The 21,517-nt window shown below is 33.0% G+C and overlaps 3 protein-coding genes across 4 annotated transcripts; 2 read left to right on the top strand and 1 right to left on the bottom strand.

Annotated features, from left to right (window-relative positions):
• The first annotated feature begins 3,022 nt into the window (after positions 1-3,022).
• On the top strand, positions 3,023-5,962 carry LOC131614642 (PKS-NRPS hybrid synthetase cheA-like). The gene is made up of 5 exons (XM_058886201.1): positions 3,023-3,131; positions 3,245-3,888; positions 3,976-4,490; positions 4,569-5,733; positions 5,804-5,962. The coding sequence occupies exons 1-5, from the start codon at positions 3,023-3,025 to the stop codon at positions 5,960-5,962; spliced, it is 2,592 nt and encodes an 863-aa protein (XP_058742184.1).
• A 109-nt stretch (positions 5,963-6,071) lies between these two features.
• On the bottom strand, positions 6,072-7,897 carry LOC131612346 (protein MAIN-LIKE 1-like). Its single transcript, XM_058884142.1, has 3 exons — positions 7,716-7,897; positions 6,961-7,638; positions 6,072-6,849 (listed from the first exon to the last, which is right to left on the bottom strand). Exons 1-3 carry the CDS (start codon positions 7,869-7,871, stop codon positions 6,130-6,132), a joined length of 1,554 nt encoding a protein of 517 aa, XP_058740125.1. The 5' UTR covers positions 7,872-7,897; the 3' UTR covers positions 6,072-6,129.
• Positions 7,898-12,498: 4,601 nt separating this feature from the next.
• LOC131612347 (uncharacterized) lies at positions 12,499-21,310 on the top strand. Of its 2 annotated transcripts, none has more exons than XM_058884143.1 (2): positions 12,499-12,579; positions 13,081-13,422. In XM_058884143.1, the coding sequence occupies exons 1-2, from the start codon at positions 12,565-12,567 to the stop codon at positions 13,366-13,368; spliced, it is 303 nt and encodes a 100-aa protein (XP_058740126.1). In that variant the 5' UTR covers positions 12,499-12,564; the 3' UTR covers positions 13,369-13,422. The 2 variants fall into 2 exon arrangements, with proteins under 2 accessions (XP_058740126.1, XP_058740127.1); XM_058884144.1 differs by lacking the exon at positions 13,081-13,422 and adding an exon at positions 21,006-21,310 and having other exon boundaries at positions 12,552-12,579.
• The last annotated feature ends 207 nt before the right edge of the window (positions 21,311-21,517 follow it).

Genomic DNA, 21,517 nt, shown 5'->3' on the forward strand with positions numbered 1-21,517 from the left:
TCACCATTTTTTATCACCTTAATAGTGCATGTAAGTACATATAAAAGGTTCCTTATGCTAGTGTTGTTGTTGTTTAATGTATGATATTGTATGCATTAGACCATATTTGGCACATGTTATAAGTAAGGTTAATAAGTTTATGTCCAAACCAGAAAGTGTCATTGAGAAGCAGCCGTGTGGATTTTAAGGTACTTGAAAGGTACTATGAGTTATGGTTAATGTTTATCAATAAATATTGTGATCCTTTAGTTGTAGGATATGTTGATTTAAACTATACTTGTGATATGTATGATATGAGGTCTACAATAGGGTATGCTATTACTTTAGTAGGATGGACTATTTGTTGGAAATCATCAATTCAATCTAAGTGTTCATGTCGACAACTGAAGCATAACACATAGTGGCAGGTGAAGCTCCCAAAAAAGCCTTATGACTTATAGGATTGATGAGAGAATTAGGTGTTTAGAAAGATCGAGTTTGATTGCATTGTGATAGTAGAATGTCAATCATTTGGAAAACAATCAGGTGTATCATGCTTGGATCATGCATATTGACCCGAGGTTTCACAAGATTAGAGAGTTATTTGCATCTGATAAGATATTACTTGAAAATGTTCATACTTCAGAGAATGCAGCTGATATATTGACTAAGTCAGTCATTAGTGACAAGTTCAGGCATTGTTTGGACATGTTATATGTTTCTAGTTTGCATGAAGAATCATCATGCATGAAGTCTTATAGGGGTTTCATATTTTCCAAGATGGAGATTATTGAGTAGGATTCATATTGTGGAAATTACTATGGTTATTATAGAGTATAATTCATATTATGAAGATTATAATGGGTAGAGATATATGGGTATTGTTGAGTATAAATGATATAATAGAGATTATTATGGGTAAATAAGGATTAGAGTTTAGGTAAACTGAACACTAGTATTATATATATGACTTGTAATTTAACAATGTAATCCTAATTCATAAGATAGAAATAAAGAGAACTATAATTACTCTATAGTCTTAGAGATAGATATCATTGACCAAACCGCGTTAACAAAGATCGATTATGTTCATTATCTTTGACTTTTTTAATCTTTAATCTTCGATACTAGTTGTTGTTCTAACAATTGGTATTAGAACCAGGGATGGGTTCAGTGGAGAGCAGAAATGAGATTCTAGTATGGATCAAGATTAGTCATGTGAGTGACTCACACTTGTGGGGGAGATTGTTGAGATTCAAGTATGAGTGGTTATATCTCATATCAACTAGAAATAAAGAAAATATTGGATATTTAAGAGAGTTGATCCATACTTTCATTGCCCTAAGATTTTAGGTGAATAAGCGGTGTCAAAATCTCTTAGATATTGAATGTTTACCTCATTAACATTTTTTTTTGTTTTATCACCACCGGTATAGTCCGACTCGGGGTTCAGTTCTGGCATCAAGTGGTTCCAGTCCCCTTCCGATCGTAGCTGCGGGGGATCAAACTGCAGTCCTCCCTACCAAGTTCAGCACCAATCACCACTAAACCAACTACCAATTGGTACCTCATTAACACTTTTAATGCTCCTCAAACTCAACAATATTGTCTTATAATATAATGTTTAGAATTTTTTAACACATAATTCAGATACTTGCAGTGAAAAACATAGTAAAGAATCATGGTAGCATAACTTAATAACATCAATGATTGTGATTACAATACACAATAAAAGAAAATTGGCTCAACTGTCATAAACCTAATATGATTCCAAAGTTTTAGCCTTTTGTTATTCTTTAATATTTAATAAGTGACCTTTATTTTTTCTTTCAAGTATTTTTATTACTTAAGCATGATCACCGCGGTGATTATTGACTTTAATGTTTTAATCCACCAAAAAGCAGAATGAACCCATCACAACAAACAAAAAAAGAACACAAATATAGACTTGGTGATCTTCATGACATTGCATTTGGACCTCAATTATAGTAGTGCACATCTTAATCATATAAATTTACCATTTTCACTCTAGTTATTTTCCCATGTCCCAACAATAAAGAGAAAAGAAAGGAAATATAACAGATCTAAAGACCTTGTTTTGACATCACTTGTTAAAATTTTCAACTTCCATCATGTGGCTTGCCAAAGAGAAACAACTTAAGTAAGATGGTTTCATTTTCAAATCTTAATCCACAAACAACACAGATTCTTTAATTGTTTCATGCTATTACTATATACTCTGACAATTAAATGACATGCACATAACAAAATTAATATTTTTTCCTAAACATGATTATTAGTAGAATTATGAGGATATCGGATATAAGTATTGATATTAATCAAATATTGAAGTGCATAAGTTCGTTAAGATATTTTGCTCAAAAAGAAAAGTTCGTTAAGATATAGTCATATATAGATTTTGTTCACATATTTTCTTTATATTTCAAAAATATATTGATCTTCTAACTTTTAATGAAATGGACAAGTTTGTTTGAGTAAAAGATTATTGATTACAAACAATAAAATGTATTTTAAGAAAAAGGGGTTTAGCTACGGTTAGAGTGTCAGACCGAGGCTAAGTCTTAAAATTGAAATTTGACATTATTTGGTAGTAAATTTTATATTTTCCAAAATACCAGAATTAAAATTTAAATGTATAAAGTGATTTTTTTTATATTAAAAATATGGGGTATGGATATTACGAAGGAGGGAGTATATATATTATAACTTTTATAAGTTTTACAATGTTCTTTGTCATGTGGGAGGCCCGGGCAATCAAAAAGCCCACTTTTTTTCACAATATGTACGAAAATTATACCCTGTACCCCTACGTTTATCCCAATACCCCGACAATTTTTTAAAAATTCCAATTTTATCCTTTTTTTACTTTTAATTTTTAATTTTTGATTTTTTTTTTATTGTTACTGTTTGTACGGACGGTAAGAGGAGAAAGGGAGATTGGTACCTCGTCAGAACCGGATAACCAGACATGAAGTCTTCCGGTTTGTTTTTTTAAAACCTTCATCAACCGGAGATCCCAGGGATGGGTATTCCGGTTTGTTTTATTTCAATTTTCCCAACCGGATATCCCATGTATGGGTATTCCGGTTTGTTACATTTTAAGTTTTCCCAGCCGGATATCCCCTTTGTGGGTATTCCGGTTCTTGTTTTTTTTAATTTTTTCCTTTTTTTTTTAAATTACTTTAATTTTAACTTTTTATTTTTTTTAATTATATATTAAGTTAAATTAATTATATATATTTAGGTGTGGATCCTCCTTTGAAGAAATGCGATGTAGCTCAAACATGTGTGGATACAACTGATGTTTTTGTAACTGGTCAAAAATTTGCTACAAGAGAAGAGGCGATCAGTTGGATTAAGGACGTTGGAATCAGGAATAAAGTAACAGTTATAATAGCTCGTTCAGATATAAAAACAGGCAAGCGAGGAAGAAGTGATAAATTAATATTTGGTTGTGATAGAGGTGGAAAATACAAAAAAACAGATAGCGAAACCCAAAGTGCTAGTAAGAGATGTGGTTGTCCTTTCAAAATTAGGTCAACACCGTCGAAAGATGGTTCTGGATGGAAGATAGATGTAAAATGCGGAGTACACAACCACGGCTTACCTGATAGATTTGAAGGTCATGCTTTCGTAAGTCGACTAAATACAGATGATAAACAACATATTGTTGATTTGTCAAAACGCCATGTTCCACCAAGACACATATTATTGTCATTGCAAGAGCGTGACCCGGAGAATGTCACTCGGATCACGCAAATATACAAACATAAGAGTAAGATACAAAAAGACATAAGGGGTCCTAGAACAGAAATGCAACAATTGCTCAAGTTGGTTGAAAAATCAGGTTATGTTTACTGGAGTAGGAAAAAGGATGAGTCAGAAGTTGTGAGAGATATTTTTTGGGCACATCCAGATTCAGTGAAGTTGTTGAATATGTTTCCTATTGTATTGATTATGGACTGCACATACAAGACAAACAAGTACAGGCAACCGTTGTTTGAAATAGTTGGTATGACATCAACTAAATTAACATTTGCTGTTGCATTTGCCTATATGGAATCTGAGCAGACAGAGACTTTTTGTTGGGTAATGGATAAGTTGAAACAGTTGTTTATCAAGCAGGATAATTGTCCTCAAGTAATCTTGACTGATAGAGATCTTGCTTTAATGAAAGCCATTGAAACAATATTCCCAAAGACAGCTAATTTGCTTTGCCGATTTCACATCAACAAAAACGTGAAATCAAGGTGTAAGGAACATGTTGTGGATGATATGCGAGAAACAGTGGAGAAAATGTGGTTTGAACTGATAAAGGCTAGTGATGAGTTGGAGTACCATCAACGGTTGAAACAACTTGAGGATGCATGTGTTGACTCCAAAGGTTTTATTGATTATGTGAATGACACGTGGTTGACACCGCACAGACATCGATTTGTCGAAGCATGGATCAATCAAGTGTTACATTTGGGCAACACAACAACAAATAGGTATGTTTATGCGATTTTATCGACATTGTTTCTTTATATTAATATTATAGATAATTAGTTGTTTTTTTTAATTTAAAGGGTGGAGTCTGCGCATTGGAAACTTAAGCAAATGTTAGAGAATAGCTTAGGTGATTTATGCAAATGTTGGGAGGCTATGAATGACAACATCAAGATACAAGTGGGAAACATTAGAGCTTCATTTCAGAAGAGTTTTTATGAAGTTGAGCATGCACATACTAGTCCTTTTTATTCAAATTTGCGTGGTTCAGTATCAAGAGCTGCATTGAGGCAGATTGCTGAAGAGTGGTTGAGGATTGACATGGTGGGTACCGATACGCAAAAGTGCGGATGTACTCATAGAAAAGTATATGGGTTACCATGTGCTTGTGAGTTAGGGAGATATACATTGAGTGGTGATGCGATACCAATTGAGGCTATTCATATTCATTGGAGGAAACTAAGTATGGAAGGAAATCAAGATATAGATGCAGATGATGGATCAGAAATAGACATGACAAATGCAATCGATGAAATTTGGAAAATGTGGAGGTCAGTAGATGTTGTCGGAAAAAGAGCATTAAAAAGCAGAGTGTGTGAGATTGCTTATCCAACTACAACAAAGATGTGTCCACCGCCTGAAAAAATTAAAACCAAAGGAAGGGTTAAGAAAAAAGGGAAGAGACCTGTGGGATATGATGTTTATCGTGATCCTTCAGGATATGAGTATGTTGATCAATCACAAATGAGTTCTCAAAAATCTTCAAAGAGGTTATATTCACAACTATCCCAAACCTCAAAAAATAGAGAATTTGATAAATACATTGTACAATTTCCAGATTACATCAGACCATTTATTGATGACATTGTTGATGTAAGAGATGATGGAAATTGTGGTTTTAGAGCCATTGCATCTTTGCATGGTTATGGCACAGATGGATGGTCAATGGTTCGTCGGGATTTGGAGAAAGAGATTATAGGTCCTAGAAGCAAGTTGTATGAGGATTTATTTGGTCAACGCCTTCCAACAGTGAGATCATCGTTGGTGATAGAAAAATTAGGTCAACAACCACCAAATAAATGGATGACGTTACCTGAGTTGGGCTATGTAATAGCTAATCGGTATAATGTTGTTCTCGTCTCTTTAGGTCACCTCAGTTTGAGTTACTTTCCTATGACGAGTGCACATTCACCTAATGCATCCATTTACTGTATCGGCTTTGTCAATGGAAATCATTGGGTTCAGGTAGTTAGAAACACATTTTTCGTACATTCAATCCCTATTCGTGTTTTTCTGATATTTATTTTATGTGCAGGTAAACATGAATGAAGGATTCCCGTTGCCACCTGTCACAACTGATTGGACGAAATATCGCACAAAAGATGCAACTTCTTGGATGGTAGGATTTGCCGGGCGGTTACAACATTGGCAACGGCTAATGCCTATACTACCAAAACATGTCAGCTTAGATTGATTTTATGATATTACAACATTAGTACTATTGGATTTTAATATGTTGCCAAATGGATTATAAATAATTAATCTCAAACTACAAGTCTTATAATAACACATACGTCTACAAGTCTCATAACAATACATAAGTCTCAAACTAAAACATAAATATAAACATAAAATGTGACATCAATCAGACTCATGGTCATAAGTAATTGGACCTTCCCTAGGTAATGGTCCGCCCTGTGCAAGTCTGAGTGCTCTAAATATCTCCAGAAACTGTTCGTCTTCAGGAACAGCCTGATGACGCTGTAAGTAATGATGAAGCTCATGAGATATATATGATAATCTCGGGTCTGACGGTCCTTCGTCATAGACAGGCACTGGTACCTCCATCGGCTGATCACCTCTTGGTGCTCTCAATATAGGATGTGACACCGTATAATACCACGCCAAATAATCATCGTCTGTCTCATATGGTATGGTGGCAAACGCAGCTGGGGGATCATCGTGGGATCGGGTCACCTGCAACACACTCTGCCTATATGTAGCCCACTCAACATCCACATCAAGTGTGTCTACATTAGGAGGAGCAGTCGGTATGTACTGTCTGTATCCAAACTGACGCAAGCATCTGTCAGGTAAATATAGAACTACAGTACCAAACCACTTCAAACCACCCCGATACAAACAGATATCATCAAAAGGACGGTGCACCCGATGATCCTCAAAAGGGCGCCAGGCAATATCGTGAGGAGTCAACTGATCTAACATAGCTCGGATGTCAGCCACTTTTTGCGTCCCCTGCCTATATTCCCATTTCATCGCCCTAGCCATCGGAATATCAATGCCAAATAACCCAGAAGTACCTCTCTTTCCAACAGTTGGAAAGTACTCATGAATCCAACACTGAAACAAAAGTAAAAGTTACTATTATAAATTAAACTAAATTATAATAAACTAAATTAAACTAAAATATTAGATATTAAGTATAATTAAATAATAAGTAAAATTTTAAACCTGAAGAAGAGAGGCATAACCGCCAAGCTGCTTGCATGAATAAAATGAGGCATCCCCTAAGTATCTATACAGAGTAACCAGTGCAGCTGCCCCCCAGCAATAGTTTCCACAATTATCCAAATCTCTCAAAAGTGGAAGATATTTTGCCTCGACAAGAGTAAACGTCTTGTCGGCAAGAATGGTACAACCTAATAGCAACATCATGTATGCTCTCATAGCGCCTGTAAAGTTATCCGCAGCTCTTTGTTGCTCAAAAACTTGCTTCAACCAATCTAATTTATAGTAAGGACCCCTTACAGCAGAAGCCTCCTCAGTTGCATCACTCAGTGAAACACCAAACAACTCAACAGCTAGATGGATGGCATCATAATCGGTGACAACAACATCGGGGTCAACCAGCTGGCCCCTAATCGGTACATGAAGAAGACAAGAAACATCGTCTAGCGTGATGGTCATCTCGCCGAACGGCATATGAAATGACGATGTTTCAGGATGCCATCTCTCAACAAAAGCAGATAATAGATGCGTATCTACCCTCGACAAACTAGTATGCTGCAAAGATGAAAGGCCAGATGCAACTAACCAATTTTCCATCTGCCTTGGGAGCATTGCCGGAACCCATCCTATTAATTTGCTGCCATGCGCAGCAACCTTTAAGGTCGGCTTTGGTCGTCTCTCCTGAAAATAATTTGTAATATATGTTAATATATAAGTACATGTAATTTAAAAAAACATTTAAGAAAATATTTACGTACCTCGCCCAACCATAAATGATATGCAACGTGCCTCTGATATCTAACCAATAATGATGTATCCGTAGGTCCTCCGGGAAATGCCGGATGCTGCGGATCAACCTCAGGAGCAGCTCCCTCGCCATCAGCCTCTCGACGTTGTCGTCCTCTTTGACGCATTCCGTCGATCGCACCTCCTCTTCTTCGAACCACTAAAAAACAAAAAATAAAATAGTTAACAATTAAATAAAATGATATTAAAAAAAAAACAAAAAAAAAAAAAACAAAAAAGAAAAACAAAAAAAAAAACAAAAAAAAAACTATGAACCGGATACCCAAAGACTAGGTTATCCGGCTAAGGCCCATAAGAACCGGAAATCCCCTTGTTGGGTTATCCGGCTATGTGCAAATGAACCGGAAACCCCATCAATGGGTTATCCGGCTATGTTAAATAGAAAACAAACAAAACCGGAAATCCCATAGCTGGGTTATCCGGTTGAGATATTTTAAAAAAAAAAACTTACTTCTCTAAGTCTGATGAACCGGAAATCTGGAGGCTGGGTTATCCGGTTTTTGGGCTAAAAAATTCCCTCTTACTGCAGCGTGAAAATCAGTGAAAATGAGTGAAAAAGTGAAAATTTTGGTAATTTTCACTATTTATACAGGGGTAATTTTGTCCGAATTTTTTTTTGGTAGGGGTATTGGGATAAAAGCAGGGGTACAAGGTATAATTTTCAATATGTACAGGCCAACAATATGGGCTTACGGATTGAATATAGTCTCTCAAGTACATTATTCAAGGGGTTACTCTTCACACCATCTATACGAAAGATAGTGGGAGGAGCATATATGGTGCGATACTTTGGAACACCATGTAGAAACTCGAACTAGCGTATGACTCTCTTAGGTAGATGTAAATAAATTAGGCATGCCCCTGGAACAAATCATATGGAGTAGAAGGCTATGTCATCAAAGGGACGCGTCTAATAGTGATCATTGTACAATGTGTAGTGTATATCATTTGCTCTAATATGGTTAAGAAACATTCAGAACAACTTGATCGCCTGATTCTCTCTAAGCGGCATGAAGGAGCAAGCACGTGACCAAGCCTCATTATATTCATATGACCAGCCAAAGTTGTATGGAAAGTGAGAGAGTATCCATGCCTGAAAATAGTTCAGATAAAGTATTAGTAATAGTGTAGCACAAGTGTGGTGAAATATTAGTAACAGTTAAAGGTGCAAATATATTAACGTAAACAACGCGTTTCTTGCAATCATTTGTCAAATCTTCCAAAGACAAGCTTCACTTAACTTCGGTAAACCAAACAAGTGGTTCCCCAGTTTTACTCATGAATCTGTTTGAAGTCAATGAAGTATCTATAGTAAACGACATCAACATAATAAGCACTTTTGTCCACAGACATGGATGGGCCAACCAAATACATAAGGTATGACCTCAATACAAATGCTCTATGATGTAAAACCAGTGGATCATCACCATCGACCTCCATTTTTGCAGCTATGTGGTATCTATTCAAAACCGTGGTGACACTTCTAAACTCATGCGTTAACATATTTTTTATATTTTTTAATTAAATTTTTTAAGGGTATAATTACGGTTACTTCCATAACCGTGGTGATACAATCAAGCTTTTCTATGTTTGAACCACAGTTCCCTCAAATAGTTTATTCCTTTTACGTTAATGCACACCTTTTTATTTTTATTTATATTTCAATAAAAATAATAGGGATATCATTACGGTTCTTTTGTAAAACTGTTGTTACACACTGACGCTTCTTTTATATATATATATATATATATATATATATATATATATATATATATATATATATATATATATATATATATATATATATATATATATATATATATATATATATATATATATATATATAAAGAAGCGTCAGTGTGTAACAACAGTTTTACAAAAGATAACAATTCATCTTCAAAAATCAGTAAGACATAATAATTTATCTTCACAAACAATTCAAATAACAACACATATCACTAATTATTTTTAGTGATTCGATAACTAGAGATTATTTCCATAAGGACAATAAGTATATATTATGAGTGAGTTGACTTAAACAAGTTGCATTTTCATTAGAGTTTTATTCTTTACGCTGCACCTTTATTTGTTTTGCAAATAAAACAAATATATTGGAATCCATGTATCAAAATATGTGCTAAGTAATTGAATATATACTCATACTTCTTTTTTTGTTATATCTCTTTGACTCCCTAGTATGTTATATCCAAAATCCTTGCAATTCCCGCACCTAAATCTTCTAGCTTCCTGCAAACCATTTGGATCTTCAATTACATTCCTTTTCTTATTAACTCTTGGTCGACCTCAAAAATTTCCTCAACACAGGAGGCTCAATTTTCCCAAAAGAACCTCTATTTTTGTCATCTAACTCAGGCATGGGATACATGTTATCATTTTAGCATAAAGATTATATTTTATTAGTATAAGTTGTATCACAAAATATCTCTACATCTTCTCTTTTGTATGTAATTCATGCACATGCATGCTTGTATGGTAAATCAGTTATCCTCAAATAATCACGCCCACATGTTCGACTCCTCAAGTTCACCACAAAAGTAATATACTTGTCTTTCACTCCAAACTCATCATCACCTGCATAAGTGACTCTACACACTCTTCCATCTTACATTGTTGTGTCAAGCACCTTTCTAATCTTATGGCTGACAACGTTATTAAACTCGCATCCCTTTTCATATCTCTTTTGAAATGTAGCCATCAACCTGCACGCAATCGACTCAATCATTGAAAAAAGTGTTTTCTTTGTATCGTCTTCAATCTAACTATTAAAGAACTCAATGACATTGTTACATGATTAGATTTACACTCAAAATCAATAGTATGTGTATCCCACATGATTTTAGGCCTTTCTGGATCTAACATCCAATTCGCAACCTCAACACTCACATTTTTTAGTTTTTCCATATCTTTCTCAAATATAAACCCATTATACTATATGCCATAGCAAGAACCTAGAATTGTGAATTAAGAAGCAATGTTCTAAATTTTAGTTTGATTTTTTTTTTAGAAAATGATTACAACAATACCTATAAGTGGAAATATACATTTAGTATAAATATAAAAGCATATAACGAATAGACAAGTAATTGTCATCCAATTATTTTGAAAAAAGTAATCAAAGTTTAGCATGAGAAATGTTTCCACAACGGCATTTTGCAACCCCTATTAAATAAACAATTTGAATTACATAAATCAAACTAGAAAATCAAGTGTGATTCTAAAAAAATAGACAATCACCAACCTTTTGAATATATGACATAATTGTCACATGATTGTCTTGCCATTCAGGAATAAACTGCAGATCGTGCTACCAAACAAAGTGAAGAAAAAAAACATCCACGAGTCCTTACATTCAACTTCAACAACAACAAAGGCAATCAGAAACATGTCTTTGTTTCCATCAACTGCCACAACTTATAGTAATAGTCCCCTTTATGGTCCTATTAGATGACACTCATTAATTCCAAACCAAGGCCAACAACCTTTCACAAATCCAGTTTTCATTTCATTTAATTTTTTTTTAAAATATAGGGTTTTGGTTGATTCTTGGTTCCAACTCAAGTTTTATAATAGATCCAGGATTTGTCTCCAAAGCAAGGTTGGTCCAAGATGGCAAGTTATTAAAAGAAAGTGCATGAGACTCCTTAGTGTATTGTCTCACCTTTTCTTGCACAATAAAGTTGACCAACATTACTTGATTTTATGCCATAGTTATCTAATAGTTCTTATTTCATACTCACTTAACTCATATTTGAGTCAAACTTTAACTTGCTTTCTAACTTCCTTGCGATCCAATTAAATGAAACATTTGAGTTTTCTGTTGTTCGTATGCAAGAACGATATAAGTTGTATGACTTAATCTTATATGTTAACCCATATGGTGCAGAAGATGCATGAATATGCGAACAACCATTTAGAGCACATATGGCAGTTACTATTTCCTTTTCATTTTTTATCCTCTTAATATTAAACCCTATTGTATAACAAAATATCTAAGAGTAGTTCTAAAATTAGGAGCACATATCTTTCATTTTATTCATCTATCAGAATAAATTGACACTTTATCTTCGTCAGAATTTTAAAAAATTAGAAGATCATATTTTTCTTCATAATCACTAAGCTCTCCACCCACTCTCCAATTATCATTGGAGTCACTTATTATAATATTAGAGAGCTCATGATTAACTAATGATATTGCATAAACATGAAAACAACCACACATGTTATAAAGTTTCAACATTTCAAGAACATGAGAATCATTTTCAATGAGAATTTTCGACGTATAAATGGGATGACAAAAAGAAATGAAGAAAGTAAACTTTTACTATTGTATCTATCATTGATAGCTAGTTCACTAATGTCATCAACCAATTATTATGATACATATAATATAAGATGTGTGCATTTATTGGTACATTTTAATCATGAACAGAGTATTCTACCGTTAAAATGTACCAATATATGCACACATCTTATATTATATGTATCATAATAATTGTTCTTCATTTATGAGCCTCTTCTGTAATAAGATTTGTATTTGAACTTTCTATTCCAACATTTATATTTTAAGGGAAGTTTCAATACAATTTAACGTGAGGGAGGAATTTGATGCTTACAAAAATAGAGGGGAGGTTACATTTATCTTGCTATAATTGAGGGAGGTTATTTTAGTTTCCTCATAAATTTAACCCGAAATTATGGCTACCCTCAAAATCCTGTCATTCCCTTTTCCTCCAAAGAGAACACTCATAAGCGATCATTGTCTCTAATACAGAAGCCATTATGTCTGAATCTGATGTAATTTTCTTCCTACTTTTAAAATTCTAGATTTTTCATTTCATTTATGAATTTGTATAGGAATATTAAGGCTAGCTAGAGATTTGAGTTTTTATATTGAGGCTAGCTAGAGATTTGAGTTTTTATTACTGAAATTGTGTTTAGTAAAAGTTTTCATATTAAATCTAAATCGATTTGTATTGATTTTCTTTGGTAAAATGAACAAAAAAGATTACTATCCAATCACCTTTGTATCACCGACACATCTTTTTTTAAAGATGTGTCAATGTTGGTGTGCCAATCCGACACCAGTACTTATGATGTTTAATTTATAATTTTTTTTCCAAATTATTATGGTGTGGACGTGTCTTTGTTTGGTGCTTGTGCTTCATATCAAATCACATGGTTGATTTGGAAGAAAACATTGTATTTTGTAAAAAGATTACAATCGGAATATTTTGCAAAGACTAATATCCCATGTATATGTTCCCTGTTATAGCTTCATGTTGTTTTTTGAATTAGGTGAAAAAGGAAACAGAGACAACACAAGATGTAGTTGAAAAAGAAGACATCGCAGCCACATCTTATGTGAGTGGTCAATACTCTGTTCCGAATTGCATTCATGTCTTGAGATTTCTTAAGGAAGAAGGTCGTTTGTATGGAAAACGATTTAGTTATGCTTTAGAACTGATTAAAGATAGCAAAAATAGAGTCATTGTTATTTCTTTAAAAGACTGTTCCAGTGAACTCGAGGATTGGATAGATTACAAGCATAATAAGGAAAATCCCAATGTTTCTGTTAAGTTTTGACTTTGTTCGAATGTTAAACTTCCTATTGTAATGAATATGGTACCCTTATTTGCATTTTCTGGTTTTTGTTTTCTACTCAGTTTGTTCTATCAATAGTCAAATTAATTAACATTCAAGAAAGGTTAGAAAAGAGAAATGCACCAAAAAAAAATCCTCATAGAGTAATATGATTTGTATAATCACATTTAATACTGCTTGAAGCAAAGTTATAGGGTTATAGATTTTAATCAAGGCAGTTCATTCACTTGGTAAGTAGTTGAATTACTTACGTACATAGATATGTTCTAGGTTCATTTGAAAATACTTATATAGACACAAGCGTAACACATGTATTTACATGCAACAAATCATATTTTTTTTATTAATTAAAAATAAAATTGTCTCTCTCCTCTTTTATCTCAACCACCCCCATAATGCCAATTAAAAATGAAATTAAAATTTAAATAAATTTATATTCTCTCTCTCTTTTCGTTGATTATTCTTAAAAATATGAGTTTAGGTTCGTCTTACCCAATGGCCTATAAATGAATGAAAACAAATCATCAAAGGTCTATCAAACTATTATGGCTATAAATTTGCTAGTAGTACAATTTATTCAATCAAATACCAATGTCACACACAGATATCCCCAGTATATCCCTTCTCAAGAACTAATTTGGAACATACCACATTGCAAGTCTATAGGTGCTAAAGACAATCAATGAAAGTAATCCCATTTCAAATCCTGTAGAAATCAAAGTCAGAGGGAAGTCTGTTCATGGTTAATTTCCACGAAGTATAACGAAATTAAAGTATTTCAATTATTAAAAAAATAGTTAGCGATTGGAATTGAATTAAATTGTTACAATTGTTCAATATAGCTTACATTTATACATATTTTCTTGATATAAAACACAAGTTTTTAAAACTGAATTGCTCAATGTAGTTCATAATTTGCTAACATGAAATATGACCATTGTTTAGCTTTATAACAATATAACCCAATTTCACAATATAAAATTGGTTTCTTAGTATATTAAAATCTGTAACACATAATTATTTTCATAGTACATAATGTTGGGAAAATAAGAAACATAGAGAAAAAGGAACAACAAAATAACAACACAAGAAATTAACGTGGAAGTTCCAAGATTGGAGAAAAAATCACGACTGTTGTCAAATGACAACAAAAAAATAATACAATGTGAAAACTGTTACAACACGTAGTCCGAGGAGTCGAAAGCACCAATGAGATTAATGCTCCAGGACCATAAGAGAGACGCTACATCTCAACCCAAAATATTAAGGTGTTAGGTAAAGGGGTCCTCTCTTATAAATCCAACATTCCACGATTCATAGAAAATGTGAGACTTCAACCGCTCACACTAGCACCCAATATTCTCCCCAGAAGTGTGAGTCCCCCCATCCTATAACACGATCCAACTCCCGCTCTCCCACCAAGTCGAACCACGACTCTTATACTACTATGTGATAATTGTTACAACACATAGACTACCCTCAACCATCCCAAGGCCTCAATACACCCGCACTCTCCAAAGCAAATATTTAAATGCACCTCTCAACACTCTAAAACAAGAGTATACGAGAAATTATAAAAAGTCAAATACAAGCTTAAAGTGCTTTTGACTGGTGCATCTTGTAACAAAGAACTTGAATCATATATATAGACTTAAACTCCTTATTTTTTCACAAAACTAAGCGATGTGAGACTTCTTCAACATGTATATTTGCAACCAACTGTTTACAATGATTTCTGGTAAACAACCGCTAGTCTTCCAAATTCTTATATATATTTGATAACTTACAGGATCGACTAGATTGATCCTAGGACATGTGCCTAAGTGATTTTGTCTTCGTGATTGAGTTCATCTTGTATCTCTATTCTACTTGATAAAGGTATTCGAATTTACAATTGACATAAAAATAAAGGAATATGTAACAACGAAGTTAAAGAAAGAATTAAAGGACTTCGATTGCAATCATAAAGGAAATAATTCGACAAAGGTATGTAAATGACTTGTATTAATGAAATGAAAACAACATTAAAAATGATACTTGGTGTTACACGTACATTCTCAGCAAACTCTTTCTCTCACACTTGGTACTTGAGTATTTTTGAGTAATTTTTGTACAAAATGAACACCCCGAATCCTAACATAAAGACTCCTATTTATTCTAATTTGACCCTAACGGTCTTTTCCTAACGAAATGCCACGTTGCTTCCACGCGTACCTTTGGCTAAAAGGAATTATTTCGAAATTCAAATAATCCTACTCGAAGCTTTCGCAACGCAATCCACGTGACTCATCAAAATACGCATATCTTTCGAAATATTTTGCAATATCTTCAATCTTAAATTTTTAATACTTCGAAGACTTTTCAGTAGAAGCTCCAACTCGACGCAAAGAGAGAAGCTCTTATACGAAGAAACTATGAGAAATAGCTTTACATGACCATTTCTTATTTTCTCTTCGAAAAATATAATCTAAAATACTTTGTTTTGGTTGTCGAAATCTCCAGCTAAGACCAACCGCAACACATAAATTGCTTATAAAATATTACATTAATTTTAAGAAAGGTTTACATACTTTGTTGACAAAATAGCTATTTCAAATACATTATTACTAACACTAAACTTAACCACGAAATAACAAGTCTAGAAACCATTGACATATTTAACCATCCTCTTGTGTTATCAAGCTCATTCTCCACTTTGATATTTTTTCTTTTGACATTCAAATTTTAAATGTCTTTCACAAAAAATGTCATTGTCTAACCACTTGGAGACATTACAACCTTTGTCCATGCGATTTTTGTAGTTTCTACAATCCTAGAGTTTTTTTTTTAAAGTTTAGATCTGTCATATTAGTGGCAAATCGAAGAACACATTCCTATTAACAGTAACTTTTCCTCTTAACAGTAATATTAATGGCTTACTCTCTTTACATTCAAGGTCTTCATTTACTTTCAGAATCTAGATTGGACCATTGACATTTGTCGATGATGGATGAATATTTGTTGTGAGCATAGGATCCCTTATCGTTTATCTTTATGAAATGATCAATGTATTTCATTGTAATGAGATGGTGAAAGTTACGTCTGAAATTTTTTTATTTCTTTGCATCTTGGTGCATCCGAAATGATGTTGGCTAACATCTTTGGTTGTTATGTTTATTTACTGTCTTTAGCATTTGTTGTAGTGGCATATTGTTTTAAATATACAAATATCGCACTCAGCATCATGTAATCGTATTTTGGATTTTGCTCCGCATCACAGAGGACCGTTCCTTGGCCAAGGGTAGGATGCCCTAAAGGCTTTGCTCGGATCAATGTGAACTTATTTGAGCTCCACCTTCTGCAACCTGGGATTGGCTAGATCTAAAGGGGTGCCAGCTACGCATAATTACATTTAATAATCCTTAGATGTGAGGTGTGCATTTGAGCGGTATCATAATGCATTACGTCTATATAGATACACATTTGGATCTTGAATGTGCTTAAATCGTATCAGAATTGCAGGGATGTCTTAAGTTTGTATCACATGCATAGCTAGATGTAGAGTCTGCTTTAAGTCGTATCAGAATCACAAGAATGTGTTAAGTCCGTATCAGATGCACGGTCGGACGTAGAATGTACTTTAAGCCGTATCGAAATCATATGAGTATGTTAAGTCCATATCAGATGCACACTGAGATCGGAATACGCGTAAGTCATATCAAAATTGCATAAGTGCGTTAAGTCCGTATCATAAATGTATTCATGTGTTTATCTATATCCTCCTGTTTTAGGCTTCCTAGCATAAATAGACAAAGAAACACAAAATAAAGGGAGATGAGAGATATATTTATTAGGGGTGGCAATAAAATCCATTAAGGGAAAATCCATCCAATCCATCCAATAATTTATCCATCCAATCCATCCATCAACCAAATAACTATTTAACGGATTGGATTCAATCCATCCATTTAACTATATGGATGGATTCAATCCATCCATCTCATTTAATAAATCCAATGGATTTTTTTTAGTTTCACTTAAAATTTTCATCTAACAATTGCATTTTTCATCAATAACTGCTGTTAATTTCTTCTCATTGTTCAAGTAAGTTACTAACTTTTAATGATAATAATAATAATTTTATTTTTTATTTCCACTATCGTGAAATTACTCTTTCTCTCTCACGTAAACAATCATGTTCATCACCAATTAAATATCACCATCAGTTTTTTCACTCACTTTTGTATATATTATGTATATACTTTTGTATATACTTTGAAAAGCACCAATTCATTTGAATTGGAAATCATATTTCAAAATAAAATTGAAAAAATCTATAATTCAACACAGTAGTTAAGTATTGAAGGAGAAATAAGAATGCAAGGGTGTCATAATTTAACAACGAAGAAATATATCATTCCAATTATTAAACGAAATTGTAAATTCATACAAAGATAAAAAAATTAGAAACAACATTAGAAAAAAAAGAAATATAAAACAGAATAACACTAACAAATAATTATCAAAATTTATCTATCAAATATTATAAATTATGAATAAATATAACATAAATATATTATATCTATATATTGTAAAAATATTATTATAGAGAAATTAAAAAAAAAAAGTTTTTGTAAAGTTTTAAAATCTAAATTATTAGAAAATTAATTAAAATATTTAAATAAATGTTTTGGATGGATGGATATCCATCCACTATAAAGATGTTAATGGATGGATTGGATTGGATTTTAACCTTAATGGATGGATTGGATTGGATTTTTTAGATGAAGATTTAATGAATTGTTAATGGACTAATGGATTGATTGCATCCATCCATTAGCAATCCAATCCATATCCATCCAATCCATCCATTTTGCCACCCCTAATATTTATACGTATAAATAAATGTTTATTCATGTTAATAATGAATTAAATTTCTTACAAGTAACTAACCATCAGGGTGGATAACCATCGACGATGACCTCATAATAACCACACGGTGTCTGGGGCCTACAATTGCCGCTCTTCCTTAAAGTTCTAGGTCAAATGTATTTTACGCTTCAAATCGTCTTCTTTGATTAAACTGTGTTGAGATGGATTGCTTTGAATTTGTCATTTGATGTGTGAGAGGATCGAATTTTTCGACCTCTGAAGAAGGAACAGGGTTACCCTACCTATCTCGCCTTTCTTTTGGGACAAATATACCGTAGGGAAGCTCGAAGTCACAATTTGTACATTCCCTTCTCAAACGAAATTCGGGGTGTCGAGATGCCTTCTCTCTGATTGCATGGTAGAAAACCCCTTTTATCCCATTCACTCTGGTTATCTCTGGGCCAATGGTCTTATCCTTCTTGATGTGTTACCCCGATGATGCAGTCGAACCGACCGGTTTCTCCTTAATTTATTGGAAGTGGCCAGGAGGGCTTTGGACGTAGGTCCAAGATCCTTTTGTATTGATAGTGGGTTCCCCGAAACCCATTCTACGCCCAAGATTAACTATGAACCTGTGGTATCCTTTTGGCATTGACTCCATAATCGCCTCGACAACGGTGTGAAGTGTGAGTCTAGCCAGGTTGGACAGTGGATTAAGAGGCGTCGGTCCGTCCTTCATAGAATTCGCCATCATGTCCCGACATAAACCTTAGATTAGGAATTGTGATCTTTCTTCCTCGGTTTCGCGAATTTTTCGAGGAAATCGGAGACCTTAACGACGAGGAATTAAGGTGAAAACAGTGATTGACCGAGCTGATTGCGATGGATCTCTGCATCTACTTCTCAATGCTCTCGGCTTTGGGATCCGAATGACTCGTGAATCATGAAATTGAGAGGCAAGTGCAGGTTCAACACAAACTTAGAGATCAAAATTGATTCATTTTCTAATTCCATGTTTGAGGAAGTCACAAGTTGGTAAATCGAAGATTCGGATATGAACCGCAAGGATTCTGATATGGAATTTCTGCTTTTGTCCAACAGTGTTTTTGTAGTGTAAATCGTGATTTTCATGAAAATCATAGGTATCAAGAGTCTATTCTCACAAACGGCGCCATTGTTCCGTTCGGGAATCAGAAAAGGGTGTTTCAATTTCACGAAGAAACTAAAAATTATGAGAGTTTGATAATAATGATTTTGAATAGTGACTCTAATCTCCTTTAAGACGACGAGGGGTGAAACTGCATGGTTAATACTCTAACATCCAAGTCAGTTCAAGATGAGTAAAGTGAAATTGCAGATCATAGTCTGTATATCAGCTACGCATAATTACATTTAATAATCCTTAGATGTGAGGTTTTAATTTTAAAATTGATTTTTTAAATTAATCAAAACTCAAAAACTCACAACATCCTGAAGATATATATATATATATATATATATATATATATATATATATATATATATATATATATATATATATATATATATATATATATATATATATATATATATACATAGGCGAATCCACCCTACGGCCAGCATGGGCCTATGCCCGGGCTCCACGGGAAATTATAGTGATAGTACATAATGTTTTCACTCAGCATATGCAATGCAGCAACGTGATTAAGCATCAATTTTACAACTTAGTTTTAATATCAATGGACTTTTCAACCTAATTATTTCCTATAAATAAATAAATAACTACATAATTAAAATAATTAAAATAGTGAAGTTTAAAACTAATATAATGTTATATACCATAACTTGAAAACATATCAGCAACTTCATTTTCTTACAAGTAATGTAATGGTTTTAAATGTTTTTTTATTTTAAATTAATAATATGTTTTAATTCGATGAGGAATTTTTTTAGATTATTCATAAATTAGTATTATTATTAAATTGGTATATAACACTGTTTTGTTTTGATTATATCGAGTGTGAGATATTTAAGTCACTTGATGATATTGATATTATTCGAATATTCATCGCAAAGAAGTCTCAGAAATGACACTTGACTCGTAATTTTATTTAGGTAAATTCTTAGGTACCCACTCGTAATTTTATTTAGGTAAATTCTTAGGTACCCATGATAAGTAATTGGGTACCGGTACTCTAAATGTAAATTAATTTAATATTTGAATTTATTTTAAAATAAAATAGTTGTAAAAAATGACGTGCATTTGATTGAATAAGGGTACCAATACTCAACTAAAATCAAGGATACCGAAGTATTTACCTTTAATTTGATCCATTATTGTAAGATTATGTTTATCTCTTTTATTTTAAACTATATTTTTGTTGACAAAATGACGAGTCTCTTTTATTTTAATTGATAATTATTTATATATTATATATCATGTAAATTTGCGGTTTTTAAATTTTTGCCCAGGCTTTATAACTTTTCTGGCTCCGCCACTGTATATATATATATACACGATCAAATGACACCAAGGTTTCAAAGTTTAATTTGACACCAAATCTCAACCGTTAAAAGAATTGATCAAATGGTGATATTAAATGAAATAAAATAATAGTAAAAATATATATAGCATCATGGTTAACTTGGAACAACGACTAGTTCTGATTGGGTTTCAAATGTGATACAACTGTTGAATTTTTGCTTTTATTATGTGTATTATTATCTGTATTATGAGTGTTTAGTATATCTAAATGTTGACCCTATTTAGTTGTGTTTTTTAACATTAGGAGGAAAAGGAAAGAATGACAGCACAAGATGATGTAGTTGAAAATGAGGATATTGCAGCCACATCTTATGTGAAGGGACAATACTCTATTCCGAATTGTATTGATGTTTTGAAAATTCTGAAGGACTCGAAAATTGTTAAGGATAATAATCACATTAGCTATGCTTTAGAATTGATTAAAGATAGAGAAAATAGAGTCATAGTTGTTTCTTTAAAAGATCAGATGGATATTTTGGCGAATTGGTTATATTTCAAGTATAGAAAGGATAGAATACAATTCTAGAATTTCTGTTAAGATTTGACTTTTAATTTTTACACCTTCAAGTTCCTATTGTAATGAATCTGTACTTGCAATTTGTGATTTTGTTTTTCCTTTCAATTTGTTTTATCAATGGCTTTTAGTCAAACTATTGGACATTTATTCTTATCTGATGGAATAACATGAATGAATTACATATGTATATTCAAATTAAATACTTGAAGCAAAGTAATAGATTTTTGAATCAAATAATA

The sequence above is a fragment of the Vicia villosa genome, linkage group LG6, assembly GCF_029867415.1.
Source record: "Vicia villosa cultivar HV-30 ecotype Madison, WI linkage group LG6, Vvil1.0, whole genome shotgun sequence".
NCBI lineage: Eukaryota > Viridiplantae > Streptophyta > Magnoliopsida > Fabales > Fabaceae > Vicia > Vicia villosa.

Excerpts from the sequence above, each read along its gene's own strand:
- LOC131614642 (XM_058886201.1), top strand. The coding sequence starts at position 3,023 with ATGGGTATTCCGGTTTGTTTTATTTCAATTTTCCCAACCGGATATCCC. Across the intron at positions 3,132-3,244 it reads GCCGGATATCCCCTTTGTGG|GTGTGGATCCTCCTTTGAAG; the intron begins GTATTCCGGTTC and ends ATATATATTTAG. Across the intron at positions 3,889-3,975 it reads AAAAGGATGAGTCAGAAGTT|ACAAACAAGTACAGGCAACC; the intron begins GTGAGAGATATT and ends TGCACATACAAG.
- LOC131612346 (XM_058884142.1), bottom strand. The coding sequence starts at position 7,871 with ATGCGTCAAAGAGGACGACAACGTCGAGAGGCTGATGGCGAGGGAGCT. Across the intron at positions 7,639-7,715 it reads ATCATTTATGGTTGGGCGAG|GAGAGACGACCAAAGCCGAC; the intron begins GTACGTAAATAT and ends AATTATTTTCAG. Across the intron at positions 6,850-6,960 it reads GTTATGCCTCTCTTCTTCAG|TGTTGGATTCATGAGTACTT; the intron begins GTTTAAAATTTT and ends CTTTTGTTTCAG.